The sequence below is a fragment of the Ricinus communis genome, chromosome 3 (genome assembly GCF_019578655.1).
Source record: "Ricinus communis isolate WT05 ecotype wild-type chromosome 3, ASM1957865v1, whole genome shotgun sequence".
NCBI classification, from domain to species: Eukaryota; Viridiplantae; Streptophyta; class Magnoliopsida; order Malpighiales; family Euphorbiaceae; genus Ricinus; species Ricinus communis.
Window position 1 is genome coordinate 3,832,637 of NC_063258.1, and position 11,032 is coordinate 3,843,668.

The 11,032-nt window shown below is 29.6% G+C and overlaps 1 protein-coding gene across 2 annotated transcripts; it reads left to right on the forward strand.

Annotated features, from left to right (window-relative positions):
• Positions 1-317: 317 nt before the first annotated feature.
• Positions 318-3,870, forward strand: LOC125369479. Of its 2 annotated transcripts, XM_048372129.1 has the most exons (6): positions 318-570; positions 1,180-1,287; positions 1,403-1,554; positions 1,670-1,835; positions 1,969-2,171; positions 2,279-3,870. In XM_048372129.1, exons 2-6 carry the CDS (start codon positions 1,185-1,187, stop codon positions 2,846-2,848), a joined length of 1,194 nt encoding a protein of 397 aa, XP_048228086.1. In that variant the 5' UTR covers positions 318-570; positions 1,180-1,184; the 3' UTR covers positions 2,849-3,870. The 2 variants fall into 2 exon arrangements, with proteins under 2 accessions (XP_048228086.1, XP_048228088.1); XM_048372131.1 differs by lacking the exon at positions 318-570 and having other exon boundaries at positions 585-1,287.
• The last annotated feature ends 7,162 nt before the right edge of the window (positions 3,871-11,032 follow it).

Consider the following 11,032-nt stretch of genomic DNA (forward strand, 5'->3'; position numbering starts at 1 on the left):
CAATTTCAATTTATTGTATTGTCTTTTATATTGATTAGACTTTTTAACTGAAATTCAAAATTAAAATTCTCTCAACATTGTTATTTTTAATTTTAGATTGAATAATTAATTAAATTTTATTAAAATCTCAACTAAATTTAAAAAAATAAATTATTATTATTAATAAATAAACTTCAACCATTAATTTTAAATTAATATTAAAGACTATTATATATACATGGTTTTATCAAATATTAAGCAACAGCACAGTCTAGAATCTTAATTCAAAAAATTTATTCCCCTTGGGGTGTCAGTTACAAATCCACGTTTCTTCCGCAACTAATTTTTTGTCTTTTTGGAATCGATTCACACAAAATAAAAATAAACGTGTCACTAAAATAGAGCGAGTGCACCATTGTTATTCATACTCTCAACTGAAAAAGACGCCTATAAATACAACCGCCTCCTCCTGCTTCCTCCTTCACAGCAGAAAAAAGTTTCCCTCTCTTTCTCTTCTTTCGTATTCCTCTGTCTGACTGATACTCATTTGCTCTTCTTCTCATCACAGCAAGCTCTGAACGCCTTGAAAACGTAAGCAACGACAGCAGTAGCAGCAGCATTACTTTTAATATATATATATTTTGAAACAGATTCATGAGATACGAGCTCCAAATCTGAGATTTCTTCTTCTAAAATCTGTAGCCTTAACTGTGTTTCTCTTCTTTTTCTTTATTTTTGTTATTTTTTCAGATCCTTTTGGCGTTCTGCGTTTGTTTGTGATACTTAGTTGATCATTAACAAGCAAGCTTCAACCTCATTTTTGCGTCCTTGCATGCCGTGCGTTTTTGTTGATTTCTCTCTTCTCTTCTCTTTCTTTTTTTTCTTTTTCTTTGAATTTTTGGAGATGAAACGGCTTTGTTCTCTGATACTAATCAACCTTTTTTTTTCTTCTTTTTTTTCTTTAACTTGTTTTCTGCTGCCAATTATTTGTATATTCTAAGCTGCATACGCATCAGCGTTGTTTTGTGATTTCTCGTCATAATTATCACTTTCTGTTTCTGAAAATGTACTTGATTCTCGATTTTTCGTTTGAGAATCATAGCTGTTTTTGTATTTTTTTTTTTTTAAAAAAAAATGTATCTGTAGCTGTTTGTTTCATGCACTTGTTAATTGATGATTGATATCTTCTTTTATTTATAGTGACAATGGATACTGCTAAGCTTGAAGATTATCACGCTGTCAACGACTTATTGCCTGAATTCGACGATTCTGGAGCTCTTCATCGTCGACCGACGTCAGATCGTCCTGGTAGGTAGCTCTTTCTCTTGTGTTTTAAAATTGTTGATGAGCATGCACGCTTGTTAAGGAATCGCTATATATGTTAATTAATAATATTTTTGTTATTTGTTATTTGATTTATCAGATGCAAAACTGTTTAGCATTTTGAGTAATGAAGCTGTGTACTCATCGGAGATTAAGAAGAGTTTCATGAGGAAAGTAATCGTTTTCATCAGCTCCTGCAGTTTACCTGAGAATGAGAATGTTGACTCTCGTCTCTTCAGAATCACTCTCATGGTACGTAAATTAATGATTACCTAAACCTTTGTTCACATATATCTAACATGTGAATTCCACATAATTTGATTTTGTTATTTTTTTTTTAAAAAATTTTGCTTTCTGTAATCGGCAGTACGCAGCAGATGATCATAAGTATGTTTCTGTGGAGTTTGTGTTTGAAGAAAGCTCAAGTTCTGTCAGCAATATGCAGCAGCAAGAGAATCTCAAATGCTCTGTAACAACTACTGTATCTGATCATGATCTCTGTGACTGCTCATTTCAGACTTACAATATTCCAGGCAGGCTTAAGTTGTCTAATTTTAAAACTTCACTAAAGTCAAGTTCTCTTTATGATATTTGCAAATTAACCTGTGAGTTTTTCCTAATTGGATATTGATTTAGTTATATTATATATATGCTTTACTGAGATAGGATCAGGCGAAAGATTGCAGGAGAAATGGGATGCTAATTTGCCTCACATTAATCGTGATGACACAAAACTACTCGCTCTGAAATATTTGAAGGAAATATATGTTGTGGCCGTATCTCAGACTACGAATGAACAACAAAGGGAAGACTTGAGTCTTACTGATCAGCAAATATATGAGCTGCTCACTCACTTTGCTCCCAAACAAGTGTGTGAGACAATAACATTTTTCCTTTTTGAATTTAAACTTCTATCCTCTCAAGTAAATTAAGATTTTATTGTGTTTTTAATTCTTTTCTTCTTTTTTTTGTGTAGGCTGTATTGCCAAATGGGACTGCTACGGGACGGCCAACTTCACCGGGCGCACATCATAATGGAGGTGGAAATGATGGAGCAGGTGGGGGTTATCATGAGAATGGGGCCGTTGGTGGTGGTGCCGATAATGGTGATGGTGGTCCTGGTGTTGGTGATAGTTATGATGCAGGTGGAGATGGAGATGGCGGCGGGGATGGTGGAGGTGGAGGTGGAGGTGGAGGAGGAGCTGCCAATTTCGTATTTCTTATTCCGATATGCTTAAGGACCCCTGATGGCCTGTTGGTGTTGTTGAACCACGTTCCAATGTTTCAACTTCAATTTATGACTCGAGATCTGTTCCTCAACATCCTCCACGCTTATTGGTGTCTCCATACAAATGAACAGAGACGTCAGGATATTACTCGGGAGACTGTGTGGCCAGGTTACAGGGTTAGCTTCCTTAGCGATTGGCCGGATGTGCATGGACCTGAACCTGTTGAAGAACACGATCTGGAATTGGATTTCGATGGTGATTGGTCTTACTTTAACCACTTTCTTGCGGTGATTATCGTTGAAGCGGAGGCTGACTGATATGAGAAGCGGCAATTACAGGAACACTTGTCTAGCTCAGTACGGTACAGTACAGTTCTTTCCTTTCCTTCCCTTTCCTTTCTTTTGGACATCAATTCTTTTAGTTGGGTATTATTTCAGAACTTCTACATACAAAAAGTAGTGCTGATTGGTGATTGATTGATGCTTATAAGGAGTCAGTATTTCTTTAATTCTCGTTATAAGTACTGCAGGAGGACACTTATGTTTGGCAGAACTATAAGAAATAGAAATCTACACATGCAGATTATTGTCTGAATATATGAGTATGGGACCCTATTTTTGTATACTATGGATCTTAAATGCATCAATTTCCTAACAGTTTGTAAACTAATTGTGTCATTATTATGACTTTATGAGAAATTTGAGAGATCCTTCGCAATCAAATATTGATTTTTCTCATTTTGGGGTTTTTGACAATTATTTATAATTTCAGAGTAAATTTTTGGTTCAATTACCACTTTAGAAAAGAAAAAAATTGGTTCAACATCTTGATATTATGTGTCTACCTGTCCATCAGGCGGACATAAAATGCCCTGGTATGCATTTTTTGTACCATGCAGGCCGTTGCATTCTACTTTTTATTCTCCTTAGTTTTTTCTTTTTTAATTTCCCTTATTTATATACACGCATATTTATTAAAAGAAAATATCCCTTTAGTTTCTTCTGAGAATAATTTATGTAGTCTCGCTAATAATTTTATTATGGATAATTTACTATTTGGGTTCTGTATTTTTTTTATATTATATTAATTATTTTTAATTTTTTTATTTTATAATTTTATGGTAGAAAAATTTTCTGTCGGAATTCTAGTTGTAGAACCGTTAATCCTGTTTGGTTTTATGTAATTTGTGGTCTGATATTTAATATAATATACAGATTGTCTTTTATAGTTTATTATTATACTAGAACATCTTTTGGCTAATTTTTTTACAAAAATTAAGTTTAGTGTTTGTATACTTATAGTATATTAAATCTTAGTAAAATCTAAATATCTTAAAAAGTATTTATATTTATCAAAATAGAAAATTTATATAATTTAATTTTAAATTATTAAAATAAGATAGATGTTATTCGTAGAAATAAGTAAAGAAATATTATGTGGTTTTATCATTTAACAATTTAGAATAATGATTTCTTTTTAGACAGAAAAAGGCACGTGATTAAAAATATGACAAAATAAAGTATTTTGCTCTTAAAAAGTATCCATTGGTAAGAATTTGGCTATTTTTACTCAGATCAGCAGTTGATAATATGAGTTTAGAGCTTAATAACTCAAAATGTCATTGTCTGGCCGTTAAAATTAATCTCATCCGATTAATGACTTCTCAAGCCGTAATTTAATGATCAATAATGAAATTAAAAGTTATTGAGCTTCAAACTCATGTTATCAAACACGAGCAACTTGATAATGATGACTGATCGGAATGAAGGTGGTTGGATCCTTACAAATCGAGACTTTTTAACGGTGAGATTTTTTTTAACACGATCTGCAACCGTATATCTCTCTTTGTCTGAAAAGAAAATTCACATACTCTAAGTTACAAAATAGTGAAACTACAAAGTACTTTTTTATACTTATTTCTTATTTCTTATTATTAATTATATTACACTAGAATTATATATAAATTTGATAAGAAGTAGGATCAACCATACTTTTTTCATCAACCCAGTTTTTCAATTGCATTGATTTTTAAAATGTAAAAAAAAATTAATATAATAAATAAAATATGAGCAATTTATATATTATATTAAAAAAAATAGTATAAAATCAAGTCTAATTAATTATCGTTTAATCAAAATTTTAACAGAAAAGATTTTTAATATAAAATTACGAAGTAAAAAATAAAAAAATATAATTTTAAATTATTAAAATTCAGCAATGTAATATAGGCAAATATAAGGATATAAGATAATTATCACTTCTAATTGTTATCTTTTTTAGTATATAATAATAGTAGTAGTAGTAAATAATAATATTAACGGTGAAAGTAGTATCACCAAAAGTTAAAGTAATAATGGTATTAATTAAACTGAAAAATCGAATTTTTCAAAAGTAAAAAAAATCAAATTAGAAAAATCATAATCAACTAAGATTAAGAAATACAATGGATTATTATTTGTATTAAAAGTTTAAACATTTTATAGTCTTAATTATATAATTCATTTGTATTAATAATTTAAACATTAATATTCTTAATTACATGTATGAAATTTAACTGAACCCAAATTATAGAACAATTTTTACTTTTATATATTATAAAAACTACTCATTTAAGCGAATCGGAATAATTTATTTTTACTAAAAACTAATAATATCAAAAATAGTTTCAATAATAATAATACTTTGAAAATATCGTCATTCATTAGTTGGCGTAATGGATAGCTTCTGTTGGCCATTTCAACTGATGGACGACTATGACTAGCCTCTGTCATTCTCCATCTCAGTAAAGTCTATCCTAAATTGAATATTTAATTTGAGACCACTTTAAAGTGAAAGATTTAATAAAGTTTTATCCTAAAATGAGAAATAATGTTTTCAGAAATCTCTCTCACATTGATAAATTTTACTTAATTCAATTAGATGCTATCTGATTCAATCACCTATGTTAGAAGTTAGAGAATAACAAAATGCTATAATTAAAAAATTAATTGATTTAATCATTAATCAAATTATATTAAATTATAGAAAAGCTATAGTAAAGGAAATTTAATATCAATAATTTACAAATCTAATTTAATGTGTCACTTATAAATTTTTTAGTAATTATAATGATAATTATATAAATATAAACTCTTTTAAATAAATTTATCTTAACTTTTCAAATTTCTAACATTTGTCTGATCATGCTTCGTCAGCCGGTAGTTCACAGTTCTATGCCACATGGAACTAGCTCTAATCTCGAGCAGTTCCAAGTGGGTTGGAAATTGGTAAGTTTTGGTTCATGATTTCGGACGGTTTCTATAGTATAAATAAAAAATAAAATTAAGCGATAACATAGAAATTAAAATATAAAAATAATATTAATAAATAAATATTTAAATAATAAATGAACTATATATTTATATGGTAAAAACTAATAAATAAATTTTGCACGATTTGAAATTAAAACTGTCGGTTTTGATTTCAACTGAAGATAAATTAGCTTTAGGTTAGTCCTCTCTGGTTTTAGACTGAGTTCCAAATTTGATCAGTTTCGATTCCAGGTTTAAACTTGTCTATGCAATAAAACCTATTTAACATTAAGCTTTAAAAAACTCTTAATATATTTTTTGAAAAGTTCTTATAAGAATATCATTATTTATCCGTAAATTGATATGATAGATAGTTTATGTCTGTTAGTCCATCTAGTGGACAAATGTTGGCTGTTGTTATTCCTTCCAACTCAATAAAATTCACTTTAAATAAAGAATAGCAAAATATATAAATAATTATATCCATGTAGCTAGCACTTATTTTACCTAATGATGACGGTGTTGATTTTTCTTTATTGAAATGAAAGAAAATTATCATTTTTTATAGTTTTATCTATTAAAATAAAATTAATAATTCATCACATGCATAAAACATGAGCTGAAAAAGGTTAAAAAAGTCTCTTTTATCGCATAAAACTAATTGAGTCTTATGCTATTATAGTGTGAAGTAGAGAGAGTTAGTTTTAAAGATATAATTATTCTATATTTCAAACTTTAAAGATATATATAATTAAGCTACTTTGAAATTTAAATATTTAATTATACTTTGACTGAAAATTGAAGAGCTTATTTAAATACTCAATTAATCTTAATAATTGATTCGTCGAGGATATATATGTCAAAGAAAACGTTTTTCTTTCTTAGATGTGTAACCATCCTTCAACCTTCACTCTTGCCGTCCCATATATACATTTTTTTTCTATATATATGGCCTTTAATCAAAGTCCTTAAGGGTTTAAGATTTCTACAAAACTTTAGCTTACATTAAGTTAGCTTTGTTATGCTAAATAGACTTTACTTAATATAAGAACTAATTCATGGATAATAATCCATCATAGGCCCATTATACAAGGCCCATTAGCTCTTAATTAATTAACCTTTAATTAGACCTAATATATATGAGCTTAAGCCCAATGCTTAAGAGCCTCATTTTAATCCCAACTTAAAATCTATTTTTGTGTGATCCAAAAGATTCCTAACATGTTGGTGATGAATATGGATTATGAATTAAACTTTTTTAATTCAATATTAATTCTCTAATGTAACTTAATCCATAATCATATATCAAGATTGACATCTAGAAATGCATCATGATCATTCAAATGTGTAGAATGATCAAAGTACTTTAGTTAAACTTTATAGTAAACAATCTCATAATGCAATTCAATCCTTTCATTGTACTTTTATCATAATTGAACTAATCATATTTGTTCTTAATAATTGCATATATCATTTTGAATAAGATTTATGGAACACTTTTCATAATCTTCATTCATATAATCTTGGTCAAGAATTTCCATGCTAAAGTATATTAAAAGTTATCAAGATAAGGTCCCATGACATATTACCTTGGGCAATAAATTCTTTATTGATAACTTATTATCTTTATATGACTATTACTATACCCATGGTTATCCCTTGATCGATCCATGGATAGGAGAACATAAGATAGTATCAAAGTATAGTAATCCTCAAATAAAATAAAATACGGTTATCTCAATTTTAAGGATCACGTCTTACATGATTGTCACAAGAGTATTGTCCATAGACACTTGAGGTAAATTCCCTATGGACTACTCAGTAGAGCCATGTTCAATGAACTTATTCTTGTAACAAGCACCCATATGCTTATCTCAGAATCCTTATTCCTCAACCTTATGAGACAAAATTTTTACTTCATAAGTAAGTGATAACACATTATAATAGTTTCAACTGTTTGATCAATATTCAAATGATCAATATATAATTCTTGATCAAACATCAACTATGAATAAAATTTAGGAGTGTATATAATGAGAACCTCATCATTATAAACTCGGTTTATAATTTCTCTTACATTTGTGTTTACATTCCATAGGGTTCATCTCTAACGATATGGATTATTCCTTGATAATACCCGATTACTTGTATTATTAGAGTCGAATAATGCCTTTAGTATAATTATATGCCATCAATTGTGATGTATAAATTAACACTGATTATCTAACAACTCTTTGTTTTTAGGGCACACTCTAATAATCAAACTCACTTAGTCTAGCCTAATCTAAGTTTACTAACCATTATTCTAAATAGGCTACTTTTTACATCCAAAGCCTATTTTAATTTCCTAAGTCTGAATGGGTCAATTTATTAATTAGACATGGCAAAGCCCACCTGAGTATAGTTGGATTTTATAATTAGGTCCAATTGCCATTTTATTAACCTAATAGACATAAGTTTCAGGCCAAAATTTGAATTTTAAAGTCCTAAGTCTATATGAGTTATTTTTAATTAACAATCAAATAAGCAACTATGTGTAGATTATAAATATCAAAAAAAGTACAAAAGCAAGAAAAATATAAATTACATACTTGAGAATAAAAATAGGCAAAAAGTAATAAAAAAATAAATAAAATAGGCAGAAACTAGGAAAATCCGATCGTCGGACGAAGATGCGACACAAACTGTCAAAATCGGGCAACTTAGGAATGAATAGCCGCTTGACTGTGTCACAGAGCCGATCGGCTCTATGTACAACCAATCAACTCTAGAATTAGTTCTAAGCCGATTATAGTAGGTAGTAACTTCAGAACATCATCAATATACATGCATAAAAACACAAAATAACGATTAATAGATGTGTAAAACAACAAACAAGTAAATAAACTAATTTCTAAGGCAAAACAACATCAATAGATTTTAAACAGACAAACAATAAATAATTAACTCAAAAGCAAATTCAAATAGATACTCAATTAAATATGGAATTTATTTTAGAGACTGATGCTTGCTCAAATAGTATAGGAGCAGTTCTCATATAGAATGATAAACCTATTGCTTTTCTAAGCAAAGCTCATGCTCCAAGGCATCAAAGGTTGTCTATTTACGAGAAAGAGTTTCTAGCTATATTGATGGATGTGTCTAAATGGAGACATTATTTGCAACATTCCTTTTTATCATTAAGACTGATCATCAAAGTATTAAGCATCTATTACAACATCTATTAGCAGAAGGGAATGACTAAAGTTGTTGATGCACTTTCTAAGGGAGATTATGATTCTTCTTCTAGTTGTATCATGTCATTGACTAGCTGTGTAATTCCTACCTAGATTAAAGATGTTCAACAAAGTTATGTAGGGATGCTTTTATTGCTTCATTAATTCAAGCTTTATTAGTCAATGCTTCTACTGTTGATGATTACCAATTACATCACGGAGTGTTGAGGAAGAAAGGAAGAGTTTATATTGGTCGTAATCGGAATTACAAAACTTATTTGATTTTAGTAAGTCATGAGCCTGGTTTATGAAGGCATTCTGGTATACATGGAACTTAGCTAAGACTTAAGTCTTACTTCTTGTGACCTGCAATGAAGAGAGATGTTTATACTGCAGTTTATCAATATAATATCTGCCAATGACGTAAGAGTGAATTAATGCCATATGCTAGTCTTTTGCAGCCTTTACCCATACCATCTCAAGCCTAGACACACATTTCAATGGATTTTATTGAGCACTTGCCCAAATCTGAAGGGTATTGTCAGCACCCCTTTTCTGAATCTAGATATCGAGTGAAAAACATAAAACCAAATAATGAAAGTTACTGCCTTTTCGGGTCTCGAGAGATGAAGCACATGTAAATTAAAGGATAGAGTCGAGGTTAATCCAGCTGGAATTACCTTTTTAAAAATCAATTTAGACTCAATTGTTAAGAAAAATAAAGTTCGAGGGTCAAAATGATAGTTTTTATAAATTTAGGGACCTAATTATAATTTTTAAAAATTCCTCTACATAGAGCTAATCGGCTCAATATTGATCCAGTCAACTCTACATAGAGCCAGTCTACTCTGTATAGAGCCGATTGGGTTTCTGCACTTCGATGTCATTTTCTTCGACGATTTTACGTCTAGATACAGATTTTAGAAGGTTTTTTTGACGATAGCCATCACTTTTATTGATAATTATTTAAATTTTAAAAATACATTTAGATACTTATTGATATAATCTTAAAATCTATCGCCTCTCTTAAGGTTACCTTTGGAACAATACCTCTATAAATAGAAAGAGGTAGTCAAGGGTTATGGAAAATAATAAAGAGCTGAAACTTAGCAATAAGTGACATCGATAATTGGGAGACACTAAGAAAGAAAATATACAGAGAAAAAATAGAGAGAAAAGAAAGAAAAAAACTGTCGTTCTTAGTTGATAACAAAAGATTCAAGCCACTAAGTAAGAACGGTTTTTAGGAAACAAGCCACTAAAGAAAGAATCATTTTTGGAAACCTACTTCTAAATCAATATAAGATTTCTCTATATCAGATTCAGCACTGGATTCCTACTCGATCTTTGATTCAACTGCATCCTTATCGCTTGAGACTTGCAGATCTACCAATTATGATGATAACCTAAGGGTTCCTTCAATCATACATTCACCATCATCATAAAATTAATTTCTTCATTCCTTTTTTATTTCTTCTGGTTATTTATGTTTAGAATTACGATTAGAATTTTTATTTATGATCAATATGATTAGATTAAGGTTTTTGTGAATATGCATGATTATTGGATTTTGAATCTGATAATAAGAAATCTAGGATTTTCAAATATGATATTTTACAAATTAGGGTTTTGGATCTAATTAGAAACATGTCATAGGATTAATGTTTAGATTTATATTTCTATTATGATTAGGTAACTAAACATGTTTAATATAATCATGAATAATTTGCCATCTGTTAGTTTATTGTACTTAGGATTTTTTTATCACTTTTGTTGCTTTTATTTTAATGTTTTTATTCTATTTTCTCTTATTCTAATTGATTTTACTATTTATGCATGTGAAATTCGGTTCTAAGGATGCAAAATACACTATAGAATCGTTGAAAGTATAACTAGAACCCTAGAGCTGATCGGCTTAGTACAGAGCCAATTGGCTTTACGTTGAGCTGATTGGCTCTACACATAGAGTTGGTCGGTTTGTTCAAGCCCAACCTCC